This window comes from Chelonia mydas, chromosome 10 (genome assembly GCF_015237465.2).
Source record: "Chelonia mydas isolate rCheMyd1 chromosome 10, rCheMyd1.pri.v2, whole genome shotgun sequence".
Lineage (NCBI taxonomy): Eukaryota > Metazoa > Chordata > Testudines > Cheloniidae > Chelonia > Chelonia mydas.
The window spans coordinates 83,012,788-83,040,787 of NC_051250.2; the positions used below are offsets into that span (position 1 = coordinate 83,012,788).

The following is a 28,000-nucleotide window of genomic DNA, read 5'->3' on the forward strand; positions in this document are numbered from 1 at the left end:
TTGTATCCAGTTTGCAAATTAATTCCAATTCAGCAGTCTCTCGTTGGAGTCTGTTTCTGAAGTTTTTTTGTTGTACTATTGAGACTTCTAGGGCTGTACTGGAGCGACCAGAGAGAGGGACGTGTTCTCCGACTGGCTTGTTGGTACAGGCCCCCGTGTGCCAGCCGTGCCCCGGCCAAACCGGACAGTCGCTGGGCACGAGGATCAGCGGGCACCGCCCAGCCGTCAGACACGGTAACGCCCAAGGCTTGTGCCCAGAGAACGGTGCTCGCCCCCCGGGGTGCCGCCCGCGGAACGACGGAGCCGCTGGCGACGGGCCCCCCCGAGGCGCGCCCCGAAGGTCTCGCTGGCCGCGGCCACGGCGACCCCCGTCCGCCTGCGCCGCGACCTCCCGCCCGCCGCCTGCCTCGGCCGCTCAGGCCCCGGGAAACGGGCCCGTCTCGGGGGGGCCGCGGGGGCCGCCGTGCTCGCCCCAGGGGTGACCGCGCCCCCGGGAAGCGCCTCGCCTCGCCGCTTCCCCTCGGCCCCCGAGCCCCCCTTCCTTCCCATCATGCCTCAGTCCCCGCGGCGCGGCCCTCCTGCCCCGGGGACGGAGCGCCCAGGAGCGCAAGGCATGCTGGGAGGGGTTACTTCCGCCCTGACGCCTTGCCCCTTACCTCGGCCAATCAAAGGCCAGTTCACACTCCCCGGGAGCCTATCGGAGCCAGGCCAACCTGCCGATCACGTGACCATCCGCGGGCGCGCGGCTTCGGCCCGGCGAGGCCCGCAGGGCTGCTCTAGCCGGCGGCCCTGTCTCTATGGCTTCGCGTGTCGGGGGCGGGCTGTGTTCTGACCCCGCCCCCAGAGCTGGTTTCCCACGAGGGGTGGTGTCTTTCGTCGCCATGGAGACGGCGTCAGGGCCTGCGGGAGCCGGGGGGGCGCGGCTGCCGCTGTTGCCCCAGGGGCCCTTGCCCCGCCCGCGTGCGGGCCAGAGCGGCCTGGTAACCGGGGCGGGGCCCAGCCGCCGGGGCCGAACGGGGACGGAGCCTCGGGCAGGTCCCACCCTTGGGGCGGGGCCGCCGCACTCTGGGCAGGGCCCCCTGGGGGGGAGAGGACCCCATCCTGGGGGGGCAGGGGGTGGGGCTGGGCCCCCTTGGGGGGGAGAGGACCCCGTCCTGGGGGGGCGGGGGGCAGGGGGTGGGGCAGGGCCCCCCTGGGGGGGAGAGGACCCCATCCTGGGGGAGCAGGGGGTGGGGCAGGGCCCCCCTGGGGGGGAGAGGACCCCGTCCTGGGGGAGCAGGGGGTGGGGCAGGGCCCCCCTGGGGGAGCAGGGGACGGGCGGGGGCAGGGCATTGCAGGAGTTAGATCTCCCTTCTGGGTGGGGTGGATCATCTCAGGGAGGGGTGGGGGTGGTGATGGGCCGTGATGAGGGGACCAGGTGCCCCATCCCATGCTAGGCCCTGGCCCTACTTCCCTGGCCCCACACCCACAGCTGGAGCCCGCACTCCTGGGCTGTCCTAGCAGTTGGCCTCCTGTGGTGCTGCCCACCACTGACGTTAGACCTTACCCGTACACCTGGCACACCCGTCTGCCTCTCCCGGGAGGCTGGGGCACCCTCCTGTGGCTCCATCAGATACTTCTGGGAAGCACACTGGGGCTGTGCAGTTACATTCCCTATGACAGGCGGGGCCTGGGGTGCATTAGGACTGCCGGCCCATCACGTGGAAAGTAACTGCATAGCCCCCGTGTGCTGCAGTGGGAAGCCAGTCTGTCTTTCTGTTATATCTCCAGGGTGCCCGTTGCTGTTGTACCTACGCACCATGTTCAGGTGACAGCATAGGCCTCATAACCCCATGTTACATTGTTTCTTCTGTGCTTGCCCAGGCTATTGTAATGGCCGATTTTCCTTGCCAATCACTGACATTGCTGCCTATCGGGCATTCTAATTATAAGGAATCATAGAATCATAGACTTTAAGGTCAGAAGGGACCATTATGATAGTCTAGTCTGACCTTCTGCACAACGCAGGCCACAGAATCTCACCCACCCACTCTTGTTACAAACCCCCTAACCTATGTCTGAGCTATTGAAGTCCTCAAATCATGAGACTTCAAGATGCAGAGAATTCTCCAGCAAGTGACCCGTGCCCCACACTGCAGAGGAAGGTGAAAACCCCCCAGGACATCTGCCAATCTGTCCTGGAGGAAAATTCCTCCCCGACCCCAAATATGGTGATCAGCCTTGTCCTAAATCCCCTCCGACTTTCTGCCAGTGAACAGTGCAGTAAGCTGGCTTGTGTGCACCACTACACTCTTAGACGGCTTGTACGTTAAAGATGCTTATGTGTAAGCAAAAAGAAAAGGAGTACTAGTGGCGAATACAGACTAACACGGCTGCTACTCTGAAACCTGTCGTTATGTGTATGCATAACCTGAAGTCAGAGCCCCATATCGCACCATGCCAGACTGGCCTCATAGGCATTGCTGGTCATTATATAAAGGTCATTGATTTCCACATAAATCATTCCAATGACCTTGGACCTAAATGGAGGGTGGGGCTGGGACTTGCGTGTGTGGTTTGTCCAAGCAGCAGCTCACTGACCATAACACATTCCCATCCGACAGTGCATCTGGCTAAGCATTCAGATGTATTCTTGGGATCTTAGGAAACTTCCTGAAAAAAGGGAAAGTAAGGAGCAAGTGGGTGTGGGTAGACACATCCCTCATCCAAGGGAGTGGGTGCAAGTGTGGAGCCGTTGAAGATGTAGAAGAAGACAGTGACTGGAGCAGATGTTTGCACTGGAAAGCTATTGTGCCAAAACCTGTTAACTGGGAGGGCAATGGGGGTCAAACTTTAGGTGACATGACTCTAAGCCTCTCAGTTTGTGTGTGGCAATCCAACGGTGTGTAAAAATACTGTAATTAGGGACACGATATAAAGGGTCACCCTTTTCCCTGTATGCTGCCTATACGCAGTAGGACAACACAGTCAGGCTTCTCAGGTATTTAGAAGACACAGGAGTTCTATTGTGGAGCTAGAAAGGTCTCCTGGGGCCGCTTCTTAGATTCATCACACAGGTACGTCTTCCCTAGAAATAACCCCACAGAGAGCTCCTGAAATCATTTCTTCAAGAGTCGAATCTGATCTTCAGTGTGCACTAGTGAGTTAATGTGACCGCTGTAACCTGGCGTAGAGCGAAAGGAAAGGAAAAAGGAACAGCTTCTGTGGGTGGAAGGCTTGCTGGGGAACAAGGGCAGAGAGAGAGGCAAGACTGATTCCCTGGGTCACTGCGGGGGTAGGCCAGGAGAAAAGGGCAGACAGGTATAAGAGAAAGGACTTGCTAGAACTTGCCTATGCCTGGGCCTTGGTTGGGTTTGGGACACTCTGATATTGGCCGGTGCTGGTAGTTTAAGCTGGTAGTTCAGGTTGTCTTGCACGTGACATACTGATTAGTTTCTTCATATGCAACTCGTAAGAACAGCTAACAGAATGAAGATGAACTCCAGTGACAGCAGCGAATCAGAGAATGATACTGAGGAAGAGGAGGAAGAAGAGTTTGCAAATGAACACATTAAGAGACTGGGTGGAGGAAGAAAAGATATGCGTCAGGATGGCACTCCTCAGGAGGGAGCTTTTGAGGCAGAGGACACATGCCTAGGGCACAAGAGTGAACACAGTTCAGGTGGGAAAAGTGATCTGCCGACTGTCTCACTGATCGATCTGGAAGAACAAATGACAGAAGACTGTGAAGCAGAGACCGCTCCAAGAAAGAAAAAGAGAAAACACAGGTGAGTTTCCTCATCGCCTTCCTCTGCCTTCTACTTCCGTGTGTACCTCAGGCTGTCACCTAGGCCTACCACACCTCACTGTCCTACCAGACCCAAAAAGGAGCCAGCAAAGTCTGTGTGGCCAGCTGCCTATTGGGTTTTTATTTACTATCTGTTTCAGGGGCATTCAAAGGCCACTTATCTCAGGATGGAACGTGACATGCTGAGAACGTTACCTTTTCAGGTGTAATTACTGTGGCTGCCCAGTACCCTAAACCCCTAGGCTGCCAGTAGTGTGCTAGGCATACCACAACTCAGAGGCAAACACTAGATGCTTCAGCATCGGGGCCTTATAGGCACTAGCCCTGGTGGTCCCAATAACCACTCAGAGACATGGCTAATGTGAAAGGGTATTTTTCTAGGGATGGCAGGAAAGTTTGCAGATACCCTAGCTATAGAGACTTGGGCAGTTAGCGTGCAAAGTGTCTGGTAGCAGTTCTTGTTTGGGCCCTGGGGCTGTCCAGTCAGGCGTCAAGACTCGTCAGTGTGACGGTAAGACACAGGAAGTAATTGTCTGCAGCAGTTAGTTCATGTTAGTTCACCTTCTCTGCTCAGCACTGGTGAGGCCTCAGCTGGAGCACTGTGTCCAGTTCTGGGCACCAAACATTAGGAAAGATGTGGACAAGTTGGAGTGACTCCACAGGAGAGCAACAAAAGTGATGAAAGATTTAGAAAAACTGGACTATGGGGAAAGGTTAAAAAATGTATGTTTAGTCCTGAGGGAAAAAAGTGCGTGTGGGGGTATTTGATCACAGGCTTCAATTACGTGAAGGGCTGTTATAAAGAGGGTGGTGATCAATTGTTCTCCATGTTCACTGGAGATAGGACAAGAAGCAATGGGCTTAATCTGCAGCCAGGGAGATTTAGGTTAGATATTAGGAAAAACTTTCTAACTATAAGGGTAGATAAACTCCAGATTAGGTTTCCAAGGGAGGTTGCAGAATCCCCGTCATTGGAGGTTTTTAAGAACAGGTTGGACAAACGCCTGTCAGGGCTTGTCCAGGTTTACTTGGTCCTGCCTCAGCGCAGAGGACAGGACTAGATGACTGCTTGAGGTTCTCTCCAGCCCCACGTTTCTATCTTCTTCTTAGCATATGCACAGCATTCCTCAGGTGGCCCGTGACCAGCATTCATCATCAGTTTGGTCCGCTGGTTGGATCATTAGCTTCCCCATCTTGGGCCGGGTGCTGATGGGGAGTGGGTCATGAACGCTGATCCATGACCCCAGCTTAGTGCCTGTGGGGTGCCCCCTAGAGTCCAGTCTCTGTTCCAGCAAATAGGTGCTTGTAGTGTTCCAAGCCAAGCTGAGTTAGTGGCTCTTATTGGGGCCCCAGTGCCCTGGCTTCCTGCCTAGCTGCTGTTCCTCCACGAGTACCACACAGACCTGCACACAGCTGTATCGTCGAGCAATCTCAGCCTGTTCCACATGTGTCTCTATCCACAGAGGCTGGGGCTTCTCTTCAGTTGCTGTTGTGCAGCTCCCATTCCCAAAACAGAGCCTGGTCACATCCTAGTTCAGGACCTGCCTAGGGGAAAGGGAAGTGCAGTGGGATGGGGCTGATGGGAATTGTAGTTTCATTCTTTGGGAAGCCTGTGTGACGGATCTGCATCCAGTCAGCTCTGGATGGACCATTGCATGCATGTGGTGGCCTGTCAAGGCTCTGGCTGCCACCTCTATGCTGAAGATGAGGGCCGTTGCAATCTACTCTATTTTATGCACATCAAAGGTCAGATTGCAAAAATTGTGCACACAGTTTGTATGTGCAAATGCAGCTGTGTGCACAATTGCAGGAAGTTTATAAACAACTAACCAGTTACCTGCCTGACTGACCGTTGGTACGCATGAATTATGCTGATGGATTTCTGCACATGCAGTTCTGAAAATCTGATCCTGAAGTGGGCAAAGTTTGGGCATTACCACTGGGGCATCAGGGAACAAATTTTACGTAATTTATTCTAAAACTTCTGCCCTCAAATGCAAAGGGAGAAACACGTCCTATCCCTTGCTGTAAGAATGTTCACTTAGCTTGTTTATTCATACGAAAAATAAGCATTTGGTGAGCAGTGGCCAGGGAGAACGTGTGCCAGGTCTCAGCCATTTACCATCAAACACCCTTCAAAAACAGCAGACAAAAGTAGAATGAATAATGGGCAGCTCTGAATTTTGGGGCCTGGACGCTATTGGGGTCTTTGGGGGTTGTTCAAAATCAGACAAGGAATCTTGAGTCACTCAAATTCCCCCAATGTGGAATTCCAAATGGGAACCCACTCCTTGCTCCAGGCCTGTCTGCCCTTTTGCTGGGACCAGAGCAGATTTGCTGAGTGTTTCTGTACAGATAGACATCATTAAGTCACCATCGTTGCACAAGTCGCTGTGTGTGGAAAACCAGATGCACATAGTAGAGAAGTTTGGGCTGTGATGACATCACGTCTCTGGGATCTAGAATTCACAAAACAAAATCTGTGAAATGTTTCTTTAGTCCTGCCATCCTAGCTGGCCTGGGAGCTGCCATCTAATGGTAGCGCAGGGGCTGCCCCCCAGACTAGGAGGACAAAGGGTGGGTCCCTTCAGTAAAGCTGGCTAGGAATAGCTCCCTGGAGCCTGCCCACTCTGGTGACCAGAGCATGTCTGCACTGAGCCATTGCTTTCTCCTCTGTCTCCATTCCAGGCTGCTCTCTATCAACCTGACCAACTGCAAGTATGAGAGTGGTGAGTCGAAGGCAAGCCAGGGCTCCTTTTCAGACCATATCTCACTGGCAAGTGCTGTGGAGCCCCCGCACCTGGAGAAGGCTGTTAGCACTGGGTTTGGGCTGCACAATGGCTTCAGTGGATTGATTGCTGTTTTGGAAGTGACTTTTGCTCTGATGAAAGGTGCCAACTTGACCAGACTTTGGGCTGAAGCTCTCTCCTCACTTAGTGGGTGCAGCTCTGGTCGCAGCACTAGGAGCTTCCCACCCACACTGGCCCCTGCCAGTGTGTCTCACTCCTGGTCTGGAGAGCCCTACCCCTCTAGGAATGCCAGGGGAGTTCAGTCTCCATAGCACATTCTCTAACGAGATAGTGCCAGTTGTGAGGCAGATGTTTGCAGTGTTGACACTCGCGCACTGAAAACTGTGCACTCGTTTCACTTACAGCAGGACACTGAGGAGCCTGGGATGGCAGTGATTTGCATATATTACTGGCCTGGGCTGGATCCGTGCAGGACACCCCTCCCCTCAAGCCTGTGTCTCCAGGAATGAACTTTGGGCAGGTGGTTTAGGATTCTCACCTTACTCCTCTCTGTGGGAGGGAGTGGCGTTAGAATACATATGACAGCATCTCTGTCCAGGTATTGGTTAATGCCAATTATACACAAGTTCCATATTATGGAGCACAATTGCTGTACTGAAAGTTACAGTCTCATCTGCTCTGGAGAGAACACAGAGTTTCTAGATGGAATAATGGACACTGGACGCCTCCTCTCAAAGAGGTGCCAGATACTATGATGATAGGCTCCTTCTAAGAAGCTGAGGCGTACTGGGCACCTCCAAAGATCTAGTGTCAGGCCTCTGTCTCCTTCCTGGGACCACCAGACAAATGCACTTCCAAGGCTGACATATTTCATTAGTCAAGGAGTGAGATCCAGTGGACAGTTCAGCTAAGGGAGGGGTATGTTCCTGCTACATTCCCCAGGGTCCCACCAGGTCTTTCTCCCCTTTGGAGGTGTGGGTGGAAGTCCTGGGGTATTCCTTTCATTGCCGGCCTGTTCCCATCTACTTCAGCTGAGAGATGTGTGAACTCCTGGGGCCCATTTCCATGCCCCGCCTGGAGATGCCTCTTGCCATGTGCTTGTTTTGCTGTAGTGCGGCGTGCTGCCCGACACTGTGGCCTAAAAGAAGTGGGGGAGGATGAGGAGTGGACGGTGTACTGGACGGACTGCTCGGTCTCTCTGGAGCGCGTCATGGAAATGAAGAGGTTTCAGGTAAAGACCCTTCATGGACAGGCCGCGAGTGTGAGGAGCTCAGGCAAGGAGGACGAGGCAGGGAGGAGTTGGTGGGATGTCATGTGGTGCAGTGAAGTAGAGTATCCAAGGTCAGCAACAGTGCTACCCTTGTGTTACCTATGGGACAGTCTCCACAGCCTGTCCGTGTCTGTACCAGGGAGAGCAGGATCCCAGCAGCACCCCGAGCCTTTGCCCCGTTAGTACCCCTGAGGTGGTGCCATCAGCCACAGGTTGAAGGACAGCTGGAGAGCTGCCACCCTCTCTGCTGCCGAGTCCTTGTTCAGCACATGGTTCTTGTTGATCAGCTGCTCCTCTCTGTGAACCATGCTGTTCCTGGAGAGGGGAAACCACAGGTCTGAGAAAAGAGTGAACACAACTCATGCTGATGGGGCTCAGAGTAAGCACACCTGGCAGGGTAGCTGTCTTCCTGTCCTGTTCTTCCCTGAACTGACTCACATTGGCTCTCAAGCGTTATCACTTCTGCTCCTTTTGCTGACTTGTCCTTTCTGCTGCACGTTGTTTCAGAAAATCAACCATTTCCCGGGGATGACGGAGATTTGCCGGAAGGACCTGCTGGCCCGCAACCTCAACCGCATGCTCAAACTCTTCCCCAAGGAGTACAGTATCTTCCCCCGCACCTGGTGCCTGCCTGCTGAGTGAGTGACCAGCACTGCTAGCCAGCAGCTGGACAAGCGGACACTGTCTGCAGGGAAGGGTAGTGGGGACCACTGAACTCAGCTTCCATGGGGAAGGTGCTTTCTGGAGGATCCTCTGTTGACTCTGGGTCTCAGTAGTCTTCCTTGGGAAGTAGGAAGATGTGGCTCTGTATTTAGAGAGTCCCAGATCTCAGAATGTAATCGCATTGCATTAGGTTGTGGAATTGTTCCCCGCAGGGAAGGGGTGGGAGCCCCATCCCTAGAGGGATTTAAATCTGAATTGGAGTAAACCCCAGGAAATAGACTGCAAGGGAATCCTGCCCTGGCCCTCAGTGGGCAGGGGAATGAGCCTAAAAGGTCATTTTTGCTTCTGACTTCTGTGATTCTGTGGGATTTCCCCTAACAGTCCATGAGCACCCCTCCTTGGTCAGCTGGAGGGATCCTTCAGGGTGGTGTGCAGGACCTGGCCGCTCCCCGGCGGAGCGGGAGGCTCATTGCTGGCCTAGGAGGGATGGACTGTCCATGTGTCTGCAGTGGTGCCCGCCTCCCAGCACACAAGCACCCCTGGCCTTGCCCTTTGCTGGTGAGGGGGACATTCAGCACACTAGCCAGACGAGGCCTGGAAGGGATCACAGCAGCATGTGGTGAGGTGTCAGTTCACAGGGAGAGGGATCAATAACCTGTGGACAGGGTGTTCAAACTGGGACCTGAAGCACGCTCCTAGCTTCATATTTAGGCATCTAAATAAGTGGCCTGGCTTTCAAAATTGAGGCGCCCAGCAGCTGGCGTTGAAACCAATCAGTGTGCAGCACTGTTGGAGATTAGGCCATATATTTAGATGCCTAAATCTGAATGTAGGAGGCTGACTCTATGCCCCAAGTCAGAGCACCCTGGCCTGGGCCTCCGGCCTCCTCTCACATCCATCCCTGTCCGGTTTGGCAAATGCATTTTCAGGAGAGCCCGCAGGAATGTCGCCATTGTAGTTTATTGTTTCATTCTCCTTGTGGCCAAGGGTTGGTTAGTTTCCCCCTGCTCCCTCCACAGTAGCAGAGCTAAAACCTTGCTGGGTCCTGACTAGGCAGCAGCTGCCGTTTCGTTACCCTTTCTCTGTGGTGGAGACGGAGATATTAACCTAGCAGGGCTTAGAGCCATAAGGGCTTTCTCCCCAAGGCTGTGATGAGACAGTGATAAATAATGTACTTAGGAGTGGCCTAGTACGGTGTAGGACTGCTCTTCTCCCTGCCCCGGCAGTGCTGAGCCCTGCATGGCCCAGCAGGCAGTGCTCCAATCAGCCACTGGAGAGTCCTGCAGCTCTAACAGTCACTACTTCTTCATTACATAGCTATGGGGATTTCCAGACCTACGGGCGCATGAGGAAAAACAAGACGTACATCTGCAAGCCAGACAGTGGCTGCCAAGGGAGGGGCATCTTCATAACCCGCAACCCAAAGGAGATTAAACATGGGGAGCACCTGATCTGCCAGCAGTACATATCCAAGGTAACGGGGCTCCCAGTGCCCTGGAAAAGGGGTGAGCTTCTGGCCTCCCACGTCCTTCCAGTGTCCCGTGCCCCACTGCTGCCAGCCTTCCGCTGTGAAAGCTCAGCCAGCAGCGTCGAGGTGGCCACCTCCCAGCAGGGCCATCGCCAGGCTGCTCGGCATTTCTCCTTCCCAGCTGAGCTGTGGAGAGTGCAGACCCGGAGCCATGCAGCCACAATGCAGCTAGCAATGCTTTGTGTCTCACGGGCACTCCCCCCTTTTTCTCTCACAGCCCTTCCTTATTGATGGCTTCAAATTTGACCTGCGTATCTATGTCCTGGTCACATCCTGTGACCCCCTGAAGATTTTTGTCTATGAGGAAGGGCTGGCCCGGTTTGCCACCATGAGGTACATCGAGCCCAGCAGCAGCAACCTGGTAAAGAAGGGACGTTTCCAAGGAACTGACATAGTGTCAATAGGATTAACACACACTTGCCCTAAGGGCAGCAGACCACTGGGAAGTCAGGGCCTCTTTCTCTTCTTCTCCCTCCTCTGCCTCCTGCTCGGTTTTGCTCCTCCCCCATTCCTTTTACTCCATGTCAGGACGGTTATTTCAGGAGCTCCAGGATCCCCCAGGTGGGCTGTTTCCTGGCCTTATCCACCTGCTGCCACATCTCTGATGCACAGCCCCCGTTCCCTTGGGTCTGCTCTGCTCCCTGCTTTGCCCAGGCTTCAGGGGCAGAACAGGGAGCAGAGTGATTACCCCCCTGGCAGCATCCAGAGATGGCAGGAGGAGCGATGGAGAATGGGGAGATGGAGAAGGAAAGGGAAGGGGAGAAGGTCTCCTCATTGGGCTATGTGCCTTACACAGCAGTACCCAGAGGTGGAGTCCATCCAAACACCTCTAGCAAGCACTCATCCCGAGCTATTGCCTCGGCTGGGAAGTACTCTAGCTAATCTGTGCCGCATACCTAGAGCCCTGCGCTATACAACATTTATATGCGCATCCGAGCCACGATCCACAAACGTGGTTGGATGTCTGCATCTATGCATGTGGATAGCCATGGATATCTGCAGATTTGCAGGGCTCTGCACATACCTACCTACGGACACAGTCCCTCCCCTAGTAGCTGAGTGTCTCAGGGGATGTTCTGCTTTGGGATCAATAAAGAAAAGGGGCAGATTCTCTTCTCTGCTCCTCTTGCAGAAATTGCCTGCACCTCCTCTGTTGGGGGGCAGCATGGGGCATACCCCAGTGGGCACAGATCTAGTGTAGCTCACTCCTATCTCCCACTTCTCAGCACTGGCATATGGGGTGGGCAGAGGGCATGGCTCTCGCTATCTCCAGGTGGCAGATGGTTCCTCAGAAGCCATTGCCAGTGGCTTGGATGACACCAGTCCCTATGCAGGTCTAATTTGTGCTGGGGTGAACAATCTGAGAGATGTGTCCAGGACCAGCTGGCTGCTGCTGCACCAGGCAGATTTCAGCCACAGCAGGTTCTGGCCATGTGTTCATAGGTTTGTGGGGTTTTGCTGCTGACCTGAAATCAGGCATCTTAGAGTGGAGGGGTGAAGAATTTAGGCCTGGGGTGAAGGAATAGCCTTGGGGAGGGGAGGAGGTAGTGGTGCTGGGGCAGAGGTGAGGTGTGGTGCTGGGGCAGAGGTGAGGTGTGGTGCTGGGGCAGAGGTGAGCAGCGGTTGCCGGACAGAAGGCTAAGCACTGCTGAGCATCTGGAACCTCTTGTCTCTCACTGGCACTCAGAGATTGAGTGTGAAGGTCTCTTGCTGTCCCTCTCTCAGGACGATATCTGCATGCACCTGACCAACTATGCTATCAACAAACATAATGAAAACTTCATCCGAGACGACATGATGGGCAGTAAGAGGTACCATCCTGCCTATGCCACCACACGCCCTGTTCACTTCCTGCCGGGAGGCCAATTGATGGGGCAGCATGCTGTGCGGGCTCACCCCATGTTCTCTTTTAAGGTCACTTAGGTGGAGATCACCCGCTTTAGGGTCTTGGGCTCCTGGTCCAACTGTCTCTTTGCTTGTTAATTCTGAGCACAGAACTGTCCCCTCAGTTTAGCTCCTATATCTGGGGCACCTCTGGGACTTTGCTGGCTTTGTAAGAAGCAGCACTGGGGCTCAGTCCCCTGAGTTCCCCACGCCGTTCTGAGCCGTGGAGCCAGTGTGGTGACATTGCTTGCTACTGCTGCAGACCCACTTTGACTTCTTATCACCTCTTGTTCCCCAAACAGGAAACTGTCTACCTTGAATGCCTGGATGATGGACAACAGCTACGACACGACAGAACTCTGGGAAGACATTGAGGACATCATTATAAAGACCCTTATCTCAGCCCACCCTGTTCTGAAGCACAACTACCGCACCTGCTTCCCCAACCACATCACCGGTTGTGCCTGCTTTGAGATTCTGGGCTTTGACATCCTGCTAGACAGAAAGCTGAAACCCTGGCTGCTGGAGGTGAGTGAAAACCTCTCCGGTGGCCTGGAAATCTCCCCCTCTGCACAGCAGATGGTTGAGGGCTTTTGTCGCCCAATGAGAGAATTAGAACTAAAGCCTGGGGCATGTTTCAGATAGTTTTAGTTTGATTGACACTGCCACCTGCAATCTCTGCAGCACTCCATTATATGAGGATCTCTGGAGGCAAATAGCCAAGCAATCTACAGTCCACAAGGAAACATCTTCTGCAAGTTCCTGGCATAATAACAGGGACTCCCCTGAGTCACTGAGCTGCGTGGATCTCTGCAGCACCATTCAGAACCTGGGATGACCTGTGTGTGCTCTCCTCAGTGTTCTTGGTGGTCAGTGAGAAGCCAGGAAGTTATACCTGCAGCCTGGCTGATCATTAGATGGCACTTTGTGCCGTGAAAGCAGCAACAGCAAACATCAGCCCCACACAGCAGCACACATGCTTACTGGTATTACCATGATAGGAAAGATTGCAGCTGTGGGACAAGAGGCTACCAGAGAGGAATGAAGGAACAGGAGGTGGTGAAGGGTTTGAGGCCAGCAATCCTGCTGCCTGCAGCAGATTTGTGGAGCTGCACGTGTGTGTGTTAGACTAGCCATTTGTCTTGGCAGGTGAATCACTCTCCCAGTTTCACCACGGACTCGCACTTGGACCGAGAGGTGAAGGACGCTTTGCTCTGTGACGCCATCAACCTGATAAACCTGCGAGCCTGTGACAAGAGGAAGGTGCTGGAAGAGGACAAGCGACGGGTGAAGGAGCGACTCTTCCAGGCCCACCAGCCACCTCGTGAAGCCAGGTACTACTCACCCCAAGGAGGAGTGCTGCAGGCCTTTGGGGAGAGCAGGGGGCACAGCAGGGAACAGAGTAACGAGCATGAGAGGCCAAAGGCTCCTTTGTGGCCGTTGAAATCCCTCTGAGGCTGTGGCACTGTTGAGAACATTGTCACCTGTAAGGGGAGAGGGCTCAGGCTTTCAGCATCCCAGAGGAGACCCGTGTTTGAGGCTCCCAGCCCTGGGACATGTCTGATTCCTGGTACTCTAGACTCAGCCCCGCCCCAGGCTGCTTACTACTTCTCCCATTCAATTGTGCTGTTTTGGTCACAGGGCCCTCCCTGGTCATCCTGGGGCGCTGTACCCGGTGACACGTGGCCTTTTTCCCACAAAAGTTTTGAGACTCCAGCTTCTCCATAGGGTTGCCAACTCTGACTGAAGCTATTCCGGGAGATTCCCCCCCCCCCCCCCCCCCATATGACATAATGTCATTATCTTAAAATATCCTATTAAAATCTCCCGGATTGCTTTCAATAGTCACCAGGAGATGGATGCCGATTCCGGGAGACTCCTGGCCAATCCTGGAAGGTTGACAACCCTACTTCTTCACAAAGCAGTGTTGCTTCCCTGCCCATTCGTGCAGACATGTCAGTTCATGGCTAAAGCCAATACACAACTGTTGAGGCCAGTTTGGATTGGCCGCCTATTGAGGCAGGGTGGGCAGGAGCTCCCTCCCAGACACCAGTTTCAATTAATTACATCAGGTAACTAAAGCCTGGACACGAGGGGCATATTAACCCCTGTGCTCTGCTGCCCCTGGGTCCATAGGTGCTAGAACTCGGGGTGCTGGGGGGCTGCCGCACCCCCTAGCTTGAGGTGGTTTCCATCATATCCAGGGGTTACAGTTAGGTTCAGAGGTTCTCAGCACCCCCACTATAAAAACTGTTCCAGCCCCACTGTGTGGGGCTGGGCTGCCCCCTCTCCCAGGCAGGCTGGAGTGCTCACAGCTGGATGAAATGTGGCAGGCCCAGATGAGACAGCTGAGCTCTTGTAAACTGGTACTGTTGGCTGAGAAGGGTGGGAACCATGGGAGCCCTTCAGCTGGAGAGAGGAGCTTTGAGCCTCCCTGCTTTGCCTGTACTGCCCAGCTGGAGGGTGCATTGGCTTGGTGCAGTGAATGCACGCCAGCGTTCCTAGATGGGGAAGGGGAGAAATGCCAGCTAGACTCCTGGACAGGGCAGCATCTGGAACCTGTCCCACCCTGCTGCCTGTACAACAGTCTCTAGGGATGTGTCTGCCATGGCTCCTCCTGCCTTCATCTTTGCTTTCTGACGGCAGACGTGAGCAGTTAGAAAACAGCCAGGCGGCCTGGCTGGCCCAAGCAGAGAAATATGAGAACACGCACCTGGGAGGGTACCGGCGCATTTACCCTGCACTCGAGACAGACAAGTATGAGCCATTCTTCAAGCACAGCGGCTCCCTCTTCCAGGAAACAGTGGCTTCCAAGGCAAGAGAGGAATGTGCCAGGTACATTGCTCCTGTGGAAAAGCCCTCCTCATTGGATGTCATGAGGCAGAGAGTGTTCACCGCTTGTCTCTCTGTTGGGAACATCTACTGCTGCCTAAAGCATGTGGAGGGGTGAGCACTAGGAGAGGAGCCCCGGATCCATTGCCAGGGGAAGGCACTGTGTCCTCCACATAACCTCTCCGCCCTGCCTCTGGATCTGAGAGGGAGACATGCCAGAGTCCATTGTTTATGGATTCTGGAGGTGGTTTATAGCATGTGTCCTGGTGCATTTGAGTAGACCCGTCTCCACCCCATCTAGGTGGCACAACCTGGTGCAAAGGGCATTTCCTTATGGGGGTGGTAACAGCTTTTAAGGGCCTGGGGCCATTTCCCAGCACATTCACCATCCTGGACGCTGCTCCGGAGAGCAATCCTTGGCTGTGCTGTATGTCACCTCCATTGGGGTCAGCACAGCTTGGCACAAGATCTCACACTGAGCGGCAGTGACCAAGACTGTTGGTTCTTGCCAGGCTGCAGCTGGAGGAAATTCGCTTGAAGCAAGAGCAACGAGAGGCTACTACTGGGAAGAAGAAAAAGGAGCGAAAGGAGAACCTGCAGGGAGAGTCAGCTGGGGAGAAATCCCGCATCCGCAGCAAGGCCAAGGTTCCTCCCACCCGCCTCACCTACAGCAGCACCAGGACCTGCGACAGGAAGGTACCCCTGCTCTCATCCAGCATGCAGCTCCATGGGGCATGTCAAATGGAGCCACCTGGCACCAGGAGGAGAGCTTGGGGCACTGACATCTCCCACACCAGCCAAGGACTGAGCTCATCTTTGTGGAGTTTGTATTGCTGCTGACCTGTGCTGGGGAGTGCTGTGAACAGCCAGCCCATGGGAGTCTATGGCCCCCTACCCCTTTTAGCCCTGACTGGAGTCTCCTTCCTGCTCCACACTGGAACTTGTGGCCCAGGCCCTGTTTCTGACCCCAGCATAGTTTGTGGCCTCAGTCACTCTCCTTCCTCTGTTAGTCTGTCACCCAGCCCCCCAGCCCATGCTGTAACTCGAGGTGTATTTCTGTCCTAAGATGCAGCAGATGGTGTTTGACTCCATGCGGCCCCAGGAGATAGTGGAAGATGAGGAAGTAGAGAGGATCAAGGCTCTTCTGCAGCGCGAAAACCTCATCCGGGGTCTGGGCATCGTGGATCAGCTCTCTCGGCTGCTCCACACAACTGAGCCCCGGCCTGTGGATGTCCACAGACCCCACATCAATATCTCCGAGAGCCAGGTAAAGGTGGGCTGCTCACAGGCACCTCCCAGGGCTAGTGCAGTAGGGGGTATTCTTGGTGGTCCTGCACAGACAGGAGCAGGAAGAGCTGAGTACAGTGGAGTCGCATCTTATGCAGGGGTTAGGTTCTAAAGTCAGCGCGTAAGGCGAAAATTGCATATAGTAAAAAAGAGAGAGAGATAGAAGAATGAAAGAATAGAAAAGGGAGAAAGATGACTTCAGCATCGTTATGTGCAAACTGGAGTGCCTCAGGATGGCCAGGAGCATTGTCTACGATCAGCAACGCTATAAAGTCAAGTCCTTTCTCTTCGAGGTACCGCTTGACCTCCGGAATGAAACACTGTGGAACCAATCCAGAAAGAATGCTGCCATCACCCAAGCCTTTTTATTTGATTGCCAGAACACAGGCAGGAGATTTTTGTTCTTGCCTTTTAGGGCACAGGGATTTGCAGCCCTTTAGAGTAAGCCCGGCTTTATTAAATACCCAGCCGCATTGCCACAAAACAACACAGTCACACGGTCTTTAGCTGCTTTGAAGCCAGGGGCTTGTCTTTCTTATTTCGAAGTGTAAGTGCGGTTGGGCGTTTTTTCCCAGAAGAGCCCAGTCTCGTCAGCATTAAAAACGTGTTCTGGAAGACAGCCCTTTTCTTCTGCGATATTCTTTAGTTGTTCGGGGGAGGCTTTTGCTGCCTCTTCATTGGCAGATGCAGCTTCACCAGTAGTCTGCACGTTTTTGAGGTTGAAGCGGTTCCTAAAACTGTTAAGCCAACCTTGGCTGGCTTTGAATTCCTTCTCATCAGAAGGCTGTCCCTCTTCGGCGGGAGGTTTGAACAGCGCATAGAGGCTAAGAGCACAAGTTTACAGTTCATGTCTTCCAGCCATAAGTTTAATGCCTTTTCAGTCTTCACTAAAGTCTTATCACACACCTGGCTCATCACCTTAGCAGTTATTGGAGCACTTGATGCCACGGCTTGATGAATTTCTCTCTCTCTAATCTTGATGGCACGGATGCTAGATTCGTTGCGGCCATATTTACACGCCACGTTGGAGACCGACATACCATCTCTCAATAAGTCCAACACAGCCAGTTTTTCCTCCAGCGTTGGAACAGATCGCTGTTTCTTCGGTTGTGCACCAGATTAAGTAGTTGGCTTGCATTTAGGGGCCATGTTGTACGAAAAATACATATCTTTAAACACTAGAATCACACTCAGCGTGGCAAGATGCTCACCGGATCGGCGGGCAGCGGTCGATCCAGCAGGGGTTGATTTATCGCGTCTAGTCTAGATGCAATAAATCGACCCCTGAGCTCTCTCCCGTCGACTCCTGTACAGTACTCCACCGCTGCGAGTTACTGTTATTTTTCTTTTTTTTTGGCCGAGTGTGCATAGTTGAATTTGCTTAAGTTAAATGCGCGTATGATGCGACTCCACTGTACACTGGGCATTGCTGGCCTGGAGAAGTTCCTCTGGCTGGGTTAAATGAGAATGGGTGCTGGGTCTGGGTCCTTGGATTGGCCTGGTTTTATGTTAATTTTTCCTGTGTTCAAAAGGGTCGAAAAGGGATTCCTCAGGGGCCTCCCAAGAGTCCAGAGGAAGGTCCTGCAGGCACTTGATCTGAGGGGCCCCTTCTTTCAGCACCCCATGGAACAGGTCACGGGGGCCTCTGTGGAAGTGCTCCCTATGGAGCCCACAAGTCCCAGTGCGCATCACAGCCTGGTGTCCTGGCTCAAGGTTGAGCTGTGCACTCTGGGACATCTGCTCTCAGTGGCCTTGTCTTCACTAGAGTTAGCTAACAGGAGTGGAAGCCTTGTGAAGAAGAGGAGCTGCTCTGCTGGAGAAGACGGGGCTGTTGTTCTTGGCCAGCTCTACGCTACCAAGTTGTGTTGGCAGAGCTGTGTTGATGAGGGGTGTGAAAACCTCAGAACCTGCAGAACCTCAGTGCCTGCAGAACCCCAGTGTAGACACAGCTGTGCCCACAGACGAGCTCTTCTGCTGGCTTAGCTAGCATCATTTGGGCAGGTGGCCTTTCTATAGGGACCTACAAATTACTCCTGTTGGCATACGCTCTCCGGGCATGGTTTCATGGGCAGAGCCTGTGTCGTGTACACTAGCCCATATAACCACTCATCAGACTTTAACCGCACTTCGGGTATATTTCCAGTGATCAAGTGCAGGATGTGGTGAGAGGGTTCCATTCACAATCCTCAGGGTGGCTAGTATTACTGCCCAAATGAGCTCCTGTAGGCACCAGAAATGCCTTCAATGCCCCTTCCTTCTGCAGTGAAAAAAATTACTTTAATCTGTAGGGAAAAAAGCAAGTCTGGGGAAGGCAGATTCTCTGTCAAACATCAAGCCCTCCTCCATTCACTGCAGGTGTTCCACTTTGTTAGGGAAAACACATGGCCACGAGTATGATTTTCTGTTGCACTCTCTGTCCTAGTGCAAATATTCATATACCAATGAGCAGCAAGCAGCAAGAGAATGTGGCCCTCCAGTGCTGGGCCATGAGAAACCCCCTAGAGATCAGATCACCTTTAGACACAGGGGCTATTTCTCCATTTCAGTGACAATTTTACTAGCTGAAGAAAGTGAACTCTGGAGTAGCTGTCTAACAGCTGGGAGACCTATGTAAAGGAAGCCCTTTGACCAAGTGGGGCTGAAAGGAGCGACAAAGACTTGTCTAAAAATTGCACCCTGACAAATGCCCATCCCTGATCTCCTGGCATTCTGTGTGGGGCTGGCCCATTCCAGGGAATGTGACAGCAGTCTGTAGTACGTACACTAACGGCACACACAGTGCGTGTCACGTAGCTTGAGTGCTTTAGAAACATGCAGTGTGCTAAGGATAATTAGCAGGGCCCTGTTCTCAGCATAAAGCAGGTCACTCAGGTGGCTGCGAGCTGCCTGCAAAGTTACTGGCCCACTTTGGGTGGGTGTGTCACGGTATCAAGCCCATCTTTTGGTGTCTTGAAATCCAGGGTGGGTGTGTCTGTGTAACAGAGCCACTCTCGCTGAGCCAGAAGTGATGGGCTGCAAGCAGCAGTTCTCTGGCCTATGTTGTACTGGAGGTCAGACTAGAGAATCACAGTGGTCTCTTCTGGCCTCAGAATCTCTGACTGTAAGTGTGGGGTTTAAATGGGGTGAAAATGCAGGGAGGATTCTCAGGGGTGTAACAGTAACAGGTTAAATAGGGGGGTTGGGAAGAAATTTCCCCCCAGGTCAGATTGGCAGAGTCCTTGGAGGCTTTTCACCTTCCTCTGCAGGATGGGGCATGGGTCACTTGCAGGGTTAAACTAGTGGAAATGGTGGATTCTCTGTAACTTTAACTCATGATCTGAAGAGTTCAGTGACTCAGCCAGAGGCCAGGGGTCTGTTACAGGAGTGGGTGGGCGAGGTTCTGTGGCCTGTGATGTGCAGGCGGCCAGACTAGACGATCAGCATGGTCCCTTCTGTTCTGACCTTAAAGCCTATAAGGAGGACAGCCCTTCTCCACTCCCTAACCATGCCCACCCAGGAATTAAAACACACATTGCTGCTCTTCTTTTCTTCCAGCCGCAGTTCCTTCAGGATGTGTTTGGGAACCGGGAGACACAGGGGTTAATGACCCTTGTCCCCCTCTCGCTCCTGGGAAGCACAGTCCGGGAGTTAGGACAGCAGATCTTGCAGCAGCCTGCGGCCAGAGCCCAGATGCTGGGCAACCAGGGCTTCATTCCCACCTTCTTGGGTACCCTGTCAGGGATGGGCCAGAGCATCCCCTACCGTGCACAGTATAAGCCACAGCATGGTCTGCAGCCGCAGAAGAACATGAGCTGGTTAGGAAGCCACACTCTGGAGACACCGATAGTCACCGAGCCCTGTGCTCTGGCAAAGATGCTGAAGGAAGGAGGCCGGAGATTCTCCAGCGCCAGAAACAAGGTCGAAGGCCGTGAGTACAGAATCAGGGTCTGGCATACTGCTGGTGTCAGTTCTAAAGCACCCTCTCTTTTGGGAGACATAACCCAACTCTGAGTTGCCTTCCAGGCATCTATGGCTCTCCTGTTCTCCCCATTGGTATGGTTTGGTTAGCGGGAGACTTTCCCTCGTCTGACTGGATTCCCAGGGCATTCTTCTCTTGGACAGCTGGTGACATGGTAGAAGTGTTCCATCTTACTTGATTTGTCTCCTAATTTCCAGCACTGAGACTCTCAAAGGGGCCATGGATGTTTGAAAGGTCTGGGTGCCATTAGTGTCTAGTTTCATGTTCAGGGAGTAAGCAGGGAAATTAAGCTCAGAATCAGTGAAGACCCTCAGAGACCCGTAGAGGGTGAGTGTGTGCTGGACTCTAAGGGCTGGAAGCCAGTGGAGATCTTTGTCCCTGAGGAGATGTGTTCTCCTCCCCTGCACCTGCACATGGGACCAGCTGCTGCAAAGTGAGCAGGGTGTAAGTTCATCTGTGTTTGGAAAGGGGGGCAGCAGCAGGCAGCCGCCATGATAGTGTCTGAGGAGAGCAGTTGTTTTAGAAATGGGAGTGGACTGGGGGTGCCATAATGCCCCTTCAGACAGTTATGGCCCAAGAGTGTCTTAGGGGGTCCCTGTGAGTGACCTGGCTCCAGGGTATCAGTCAATAACCCTGTGTATTCCCAACCAGGCTCCTGAAGGAGTGCCGCTACTGGGGGCCCTGCGCTGTAGGAGAGGGTTGCACAGACATTATCACTGCAGGGGGAAAAACTCAACAGTAACTCTAGTTCTCCCACTGTCCCCTTCCCGGAGCCACACTGCCCTTCCTGCTCCCTGCTGCAGTCAGGGCTTCTGGCAGAAGAGAGGAGTTGAGGGGCAGGGTATTTATCCCCTCAGTCTTTGGAGAACTGCCCCAGCTTCCAGCCAGTGCCTTAACATGGGTCTGTGGCCATGTAGCCTGGCATGCTTGAGGCAAACACCAAGAGGCATCTTTGGTGTCCCTCCTGGGATGCTCCAGCCCTGCTTTGTATCCCTCCTGTGCTCTCATTTCAGATGCCCACGCCCCAAGGCGGCCCCTCCATGTGGCCAGTGGTTACTCTGACTCTCTGAGGTACCTGGCTCATGCTGGCAAGGCTCCAAATCACACGTATAGTGGCTGCACGTTCCCCTCAGTGACACACCCCCTAAGCCGTGCTGCAGTCCACGAGCTAGCCATCAACTCTGCCTCTGCTCCCATCGTCCAGCGCTCAGACACCTCACACCGTGCCAATGCCATGTCCATTCTCAACTTCAACCACCACAGGTAACGGCCCTGCCTGCAGCTGGCTTCCAGTGAGCTCCTCACCACTTGTGCTGCCTGCAGAGCTAGTGTCCCCACAGAAGGAGGTTTGCCCTGTTATCCAGGCCAGATGCCAGCTCGAGTACATTATTCTTCGCCTCCCCACCCCTCCTAACAAACTCCTCCTGTGGAGTAGTGTGTTCTGTTAACAGCAGATATGGCCCACTGCAGGAATGGCTGCATTTCAGAGCCACGGCAACTTAGGCCAGCCCTGTTTGAACACTGTAAAATGGCTGGAGACCATCAGGAATGAAACGATCAGCTGGTATTTTCACCCACTGGTGCCACCTCTCAGGCCCTTGCTTCGTTCTCCCTGGGTTGCATTACCTATAATGAGCCATGCTGTAAATCTGCTGAGAGCTTGTCCCCATAGTCCCATTCCTGATTCAGCAGAGAAAAGCTCCTTACCCCTCTGGCACCTTGGAACATCCCTCTTTGCAGTGCGGGTCCCGCTGCCATGCTGGAGCAAGTCCACAGACTCTTTTACCGAGCTCTTCCCAAACGGGCTATAACTCGGCCTTATTAGATTGTAAACTCTTTAGGGTAGGGGCTATGTTTGTGCGGTGGCCAGCACCACAGCGGGCTAGCCTAGCTGGCCTCTAGGTACTGGTGAATAATGGTAATCCATGCTCCCGTAATGCTGCTGTGGGCAGTTTGCATTGGAAGGGACTGCCCATGGGATTTGATTGGCTTGATGAGTAGGGGGTCAAGCCACATGTCTAAACCCAGTTTTGCTTGTTCATATCCGACTGTACAAAGAAAGCTAACGTGGGGTCACCATGCAACCTGTGGGAGTGAGGATACCAGCTACGGCTAAATCGATACGAAACAAGAGGCGAATTGCCGCTCACCGTTGCCCCTGGGCCCTGCCCTCAGGAACTGGGATGGAATTCTGTCCTCACCCAGAATGTTTCAGTTTAACCCTTATTTCCCATTTGAAAGAATGTTTCCATCTCTTGGGCTTTCCCATTAAGCTGGATGGAGGAAGCATTTGCCAAAGGGTCTGGCGAGTGTTCAGAACTAGGGCTGAGCAAATGGATTTAGTGAGAGTGCCCCCGGTTTGGGTAATTGGTGTGCACCCTGCCCTTTGCTGCCACTACAAGCCCCCCGGGAGCGTTCTCCAGCACAATGTTTGCACTCAGGTCTGAACAGGATCCCAGCATCCCCTCTGCCTGCAAGGCCCACTGGGCTGCACCAATAAGCTTGCAGAGGGCCATAGGCTTAGCTGCTGGCAGCTGGTTTTGCTCTGTAGTTTCCTCTCTCCCCAGCGCGGCTCACCTGAGCTGTTGAGGGGGAGAAGCATATTGATTCTTTGCTCCCCAGCTCCCTGGCTCCTCCAATCTGATCTGTTTGTGTCCCCGAAGCAAACCCAGACCTTCTCTCATCAAAAAAAGAAAAGGAGTACTTGTGGCACCTTAGAGACTAACCAGTTTATTTGAGCATGAGCTTTCGTGAGCTACAGCTCACTTCATCGGATGCTATGCATCGGATGCTATGCTATGCATCCGATGAAGTGAGCTGTAGCTCACGAAAGCTCATGCTCAAATAAACTGGTTAGTCTCTAAGGTGCCACAAGTACTCCTTTTCTTTTTACGAATACAGACTAACACGGCTGTTACTCTGAAACTTCTCTCATCAGTGATTGCTTGCTTCTCCCACAGGAAATGGACCTGAACCTTGGCCAAACAGTCTCTGGGGAAGAAAGGGACCAATGGCCTTGGGAATCCTGCAGCCAAAGGTGATGGCTGTGCCAAAAGACATGGTTTCTTCTGCGTGGAAGGGAGAAAAACCTCCAAGGGGACAGGCAGATGAGGGGGAGACAAGGGAAACAGTGACCCCAGGCCTGCTGCGATGACCTGGCAGCTAGCGATGAAAACGCAGGTGTCTGCTGCAGATGAGGAGCCCCTCAGTGAGGGCTGAGCACTTCAGACACCATTTAGTGGGCACTCTAGAGTCATCTCTCCACTGGACAGAGCTGTTTTCAGACAATGCTGTGCAAGGGATTTTGTTAATAGTATTCGGCACCATCCTCTGCAGCCGACTTTGTCCTGTAGCTGGGATCCCAGCCTGTAACTGCAACCTCTCCCCCACACCTACTGATCAGCACTCTAATAGCAGGGCAGCGTTAGTGACTCAGGGCAGGGCTTATTTCCTTCAGGGCTGCAAGAGTTTGTTCTTTTGTATCTGTCTTATTAAAGTTTTATACGGTTTTACAATTCTCCGTCAGTCTGTCCTTTTGCCCGTGACCCCTGCAGCATTGCCGCAGATGGGGAATGGTTTTCCCTAGCAAGGCCTGGCTCTGGGAGGTACTCTCTGATTCCTCCCTCATGGGCCTAGTCCCCACTGGCTGGGCTGCCCTCCACATACCTTAGGAAAGGAACCTGCTGGCCTATATGTTGTTCAGGGCTCTCTGTGGTGCCTAGCTGCAGGAAGCAGCGCATGAGGGTCAAAACAAAGCAGTTGCTTGCTTGTTCTACTAACCCCTTTCATTCCCTCACTGTGCGAGAGGCTGAGTGAGCACATAGCAACAGCCACTCGATGAGTTCACAGGGACTGACAAATACCAAACTGGCTCAGACCCACAATCCAGCTTGTCCAGGATAGGGTGACCAGACAGCAAGGGCGAAAAATTGGGACGGGGGTCAGGGGTAATAGGAGCCTATATAAGAAAAAGACCCAAAAATCGGGACTGTCCCTATAAAATTGGGACATCTGGGCACCCTAGTCCAGGATCCTCTTTCCAAGAGTGACTAGTACCTGATACTTGAGAAGGTGAAGAACCTCCCAGGAGGCAGATGTAGGGTAATCTGCCCCATCTAGGTTGTAGTCTAATCCCTGGTCATTAAAGATTGTTTTAAACTGAAGCACAAGTTTTAATTTCCCTGTCAAAATACTTAATGATAGTGGAATATTCTGATCAGCAGTTGTGTGAAAAGTGTTTCCTTTGATTGGGTTTGAACTGCCCCCCCCGCAATGTCACCGAGTGTCCCTTTTTTGTGTTATGAAATGGGGAGAACAGATGCTTTCGATCTCCCTGCTCTAGACCAGTCCCTACTTTATAGACGTTTATCACGTCCCCTTTTATTGGTCTCCTCTCTAGGGCACGAATCTGTCTTCACAGGAGAGTTTCTCCAGGCCTCTAACTGTTCCTGTCGTGCTTCGGGAGCCCCTCTAGTTCTGTTAGCTCCCTGCTGATGGGGTGGGGGGGACCCCTGCTGGCCCAGGATCCAAATGAGGCTGCCCCGTTACTTTGTACAATGGCACCGAAAACCTCCTATGCTCTTTGCCTGCACCTGCACACCAAGTCCAGCTGTCCACAGTGATGCCTGGGTCCCCGTCCCCATAGGCCACAACCTTCACGGTGTTTCCCCTCGCTCGCAACACCCTGCTCCGTCTCATAGCGCCCTCCATCTCCCCTGCCCCACATCTCCCCTGCAGTGCCCCCCACATCTCCCCCGGCGCCCCACCCCTCTTCCCCCCGGCGCCCCCACATCTCCCTCGGTGCCCCGCCCCTCTCTCCCCGGCGCCCCCACATCTCCCCCAGCACCCCGCCCCTCTCCCCCTGGCGCCCCCACATGTCCCCCTGCGCCCCGCCCCTCTTCCCCCCCGGCGCCCCCACATCTCCCCCGGCGCCCCACCCCTCTTCCCCCCGGTGCCCCCACATGTCCCCCTGCGCCCCGCCCCTCTTCCCCCCCGGCGCCCCCACATGTCCCCCTGCGCCCCGCCCCTCTTCCCCCCCGGCGCCCCCACATGTCCCCCTGCGCCCCACCCCTCTTCCCCCCCGGCGCCCCCACCTCTCCCCCGGCGCCCCACCCCTCTTCCCCCCCGGCGCCCCCACATCTCCCTCGGTGCCCCGCCCCTCTTCCCGCGGCGCCCCCACATGTCCCCCTGCGCCCCACCCCTCTTCCCCCCCGGCGCCCCCACCTCTCCCCCGGCGCCCCACCCCTCTTCCCCCCCGGCGCCCCCACCTCTCCCCCGGCGCCCCACCCCTCTTCCCCCCCGGCGCCCCGCCCCTCTTCCCCCCCGGCGCCCCCACATCTCCCCCTGCGCCCCGCCCCTCTCCCCCCGGCGCCCCCACATGTCCCCCTGCGCCCCGCCCCTCTCCCCCCGGCGCCCCCACATCTCCCCCTGCGCCCCGCCCCTCTTCCCCCCGGCGCCCCCACATCTCCCCCTGCGCCCCGCCCCTCTTCCCCCCGGCACCCCCACATCTCCCTCGGTGCCCCGCCCCTCTTCCCCCCGGCGCCCCCACCTCTCCCCCCGGCGCCCAGCGCCCCCGGCGCCCCCACATGTCCCCCTGCACCCCGCCTCTCTTCCCCCCCGGTGCCCCGCCCCTCTTCCCCCAGCGCCCCGCCCCTCTCCCCCCGGCGCCCCCGGGGGCCCCCGCTCTCAGCCCCAGGGGCGGCCCTAGCTCCCCAGACCCCGCCCCGCCGATTCAGCTCCGCCCCCCGGGCCTCGTTCTCAGAACCGCCCCGCCCCCGGCGTCGCGGGCCGCGTCTCTGCGCCGGCCATGGCGGGTCCGCTGCTGCCCCGCGCGCTGCGAGCTGCGGGCCCGAGCCGCCTGCTGGCCCGGGGGGCGGCGGGGCGGGCGGGGCCGGCGGACCCGGCGCTGCAGGAGGTGGAGAGGTGATGGGAGGGCGGCTGGGCCGCGGCGGGATGGGGGGCGGGGCAGGGACGGGGCAGGATGGGGGGGATCGGGGGTGGGGGTGGGCAGGGACGGGGTACGATGGGGGAGACCGGGGGCAGGGACGGGGCAGGATGGGGGGGATCGGGGGTGGGGGTGGGCAGGGACGGGGTACGATGGGGGAGACCGGGGGCAGGGACGGGGCAGGATGGGGGGGATCGGGGGGGGGCAGGGACGAGGCAGGATGGGGGGACCGGGGGGCAGGGACGGGGCAGGATGGGGGGGGACCGGGGGCAGGGACGGGGTACGATGGGGGGGGACCGGGGGCAGGGACGGGGCAGGATAGGGGGCACCGGGGGCAGGGACGGGGCAGGATGGGGGGCGGGGCAGGGACTGGGTAGGATTGGGGGGGGGGACCGGGGGCAGGGACGGGGTACGATGGGGGGGGGGACCAGGGGCAGGATCGGAGGGGGATCGGGGGCAGGGACGGGGCAGGATCGGGGGGGGATCGGGGGCAGGGACGGGGCAGGATTGGGGGGACCGGGGGAAGGGATGGGGCAGGATTGGGGGGGGCAGGGACGGGGCAGGATTGGGGGGCGACGGGGGGCAGGGACGGGGCAGGATTGGGGGGCGACGGGGGGCAGGGACGGGGCAGGATGGGGGGCGACGGGGGGCAGGGACGGGGCAGGATTGGGGGGGGGGCGCGGGGCAGGGACGGGGCAGGATTGGGGGGGGCGCGGGGCAGGGACGGGGCAGGATGGGGGGGGGACCGGGGGCAGGGACGGGGCAGGATTGGGGGGGGCTGGGGGCAGGGACGGGGCAGGATGGGGGGGGGACCGGGTAGGATCGGGGCCCTGAGTACTCAGCCCCTCACTCCCCCCCCCCCTCCCCCCCAGGGTGCTGCAGCAGCAGAGGAAGGCCGTGAGGCTGCGGAGGCTGCGGAGGGAGCTGGAGCCCGCGGGGCCCCCCCAGCGCAGCCTGAGCTGGCAGGCCATGGAGCAGATCCGGTGAGCAGGGCGGGATGCGGGGGGAGGCGGTGCGGCTGGCAGCCCAGCGCTGGAGCCTGGGCAGGGCAGGGCCTGGCCCCTGACCCCAGCGCAGGCTGCTGGGCGGGGGCAGACACGGACTCCTGGAGCGGCGGTGCCCGTCCAGCTGAGCCCGGTGTGGCTGGGACTGAGGCCTCACTGTGCTTGCCAGGCTCTGGGCTGGCATTGACTCCGCCTCTGTTGCGTCCTCTCCTGGCAGGTATTTAAGGCAGGCCTTCCCCGAGGAATGGCCCGTGGCCCGTCTGGCCCAAGGCTTCGGTGTCAGCACGGATGTCATCCAGAGGGTGCTGAGGAGCAAGTTCTCGCCACCGCTGGAGCGAAGGATGAAGCAGGATGCAAAGGTGTTGGGTAAACAGGGGAGCCGGGAGCAGCAGGCTGGCCCGGACTGCAGAGCTGAGCCGGAGGCCATCTCTGCAGGAGAAGCCGCTCAGCAGCTGCTGCCTGCCAGGCCCAAGGACGTGCCCCAGTCTGGAGCCCTTATCGCGCCGGGGGGCCCGTCCAGCAGCTCAAAGCCCCAGAGAAATCTGCCGCTTCGGAGAGCTGGGGAGAGGCAAAACAGAAGGAACTCCCAGCTGGAGCCTCTTCAGGAGGATGGAGCCAAGCCAGTGGCTGGGATGGAAGCCACCCTCAGGAGAAACTGGGCGCCAGGAGGAGACCCTGAAGAGTGGGATGGCGAGGTCCTGAGGGAGGAAGAGCTGGTGGAGTGGGCAGCGGAGGGCTGGGGTGCCAGCACCACGGTGGTGCAGAGGGGACAGGAATATTTTGACAGCCATGGGAATTTCTTGTATCGGACCCCATCTGGACTAGCACGTGGGGAGGGGGAGAGCAGCATGCAGCCCTCTCCGCAGCCTGGGGGTGGAAAGGGTGTGTAGGGCGTGCGGGTGGCCTGTTACTGCCAGCCGGCCCGGGGCTGGCCCCTGCTGCTGGCCCGGCCCGGGGACAAATAAAATCTGACCTGCTGCCGCGTGTGACCTTGGCCTGGACATGTGGCAGCCGGACGCGCGCGGCTCCTGCCCGGGGCTGCAGAGGCCGTGGCACCCCCAGCCGGCCCCAAGGGGCAGGCGGCCCCGGGCGG

The 28,000-nt window shown here is 56.0% G+C and overlaps 2 protein-coding genes across 10 annotated transcripts; both read left to right on the forward strand.

Annotated features, from left to right (window-relative positions):
• Nucleotides 1-664: 664 nt before the first annotated feature.
• Nucleotides 665-23,471, forward strand: LOC102940882 (tubulin polyglutamylase TTLL13). Of its 9 annotated transcripts, none has more exons than XM_043523997.1 (16): nt 665-1,035; nt 3,461-3,767; nt 6,476-6,516; nt 7,650-7,768; nt 8,315-8,445; nt 9,788-9,944; nt 10,216-10,368; nt 11,724-11,809; nt 12,185-12,410; nt 13,032-13,216; nt 14,529-14,717; nt 15,227-15,410; nt 15,781-15,981; nt 19,536-19,908; nt 20,973-21,222; nt 22,920-23,471. In XM_043523997.1, the coding sequence occupies exons 1-16, from the start codon at nt 798-800 to the stop codon at nt 22,930-22,932; spliced, it is 2,853 nt and encodes a 950-aa protein (XP_043379932.1). In that variant the 5' UTR covers nt 665-797; the 3' UTR covers nt 22,933-23,471. The 9 variants fall into 9 exon arrangements, with proteins under 9 accessions (XP_043379932.1, XP_043379938.1, XP_043379933.1 ...); XM_043523998.1 differs by having other exon boundaries at nt 668-1,035; nt 10,216-10,359; XM_037911174.2 differs by having other exon boundaries at nt 690-980.
• Nucleotides 23,472-25,728: 2,257 nt separating this feature from the next.
• Nucleotides 25,729-27,981, forward strand: NGRN (neugrin, neurite outgrowth associated). Its single transcript, XM_037910683.2, has 3 exons — nt 25,729-25,881; nt 26,776-26,886; nt 27,125-27,981. Exons 1-3 carry the CDS (start codon nt 25,766-25,768, stop codon nt 27,795-27,797), a joined length of 900 nt encoding a protein of 299 aa, XP_037766611.1. The 5' UTR covers nt 25,729-25,765; the 3' UTR covers nt 27,798-27,981.
• Nucleotides 27,982-28,000: the final 19 nt, after the last annotated feature.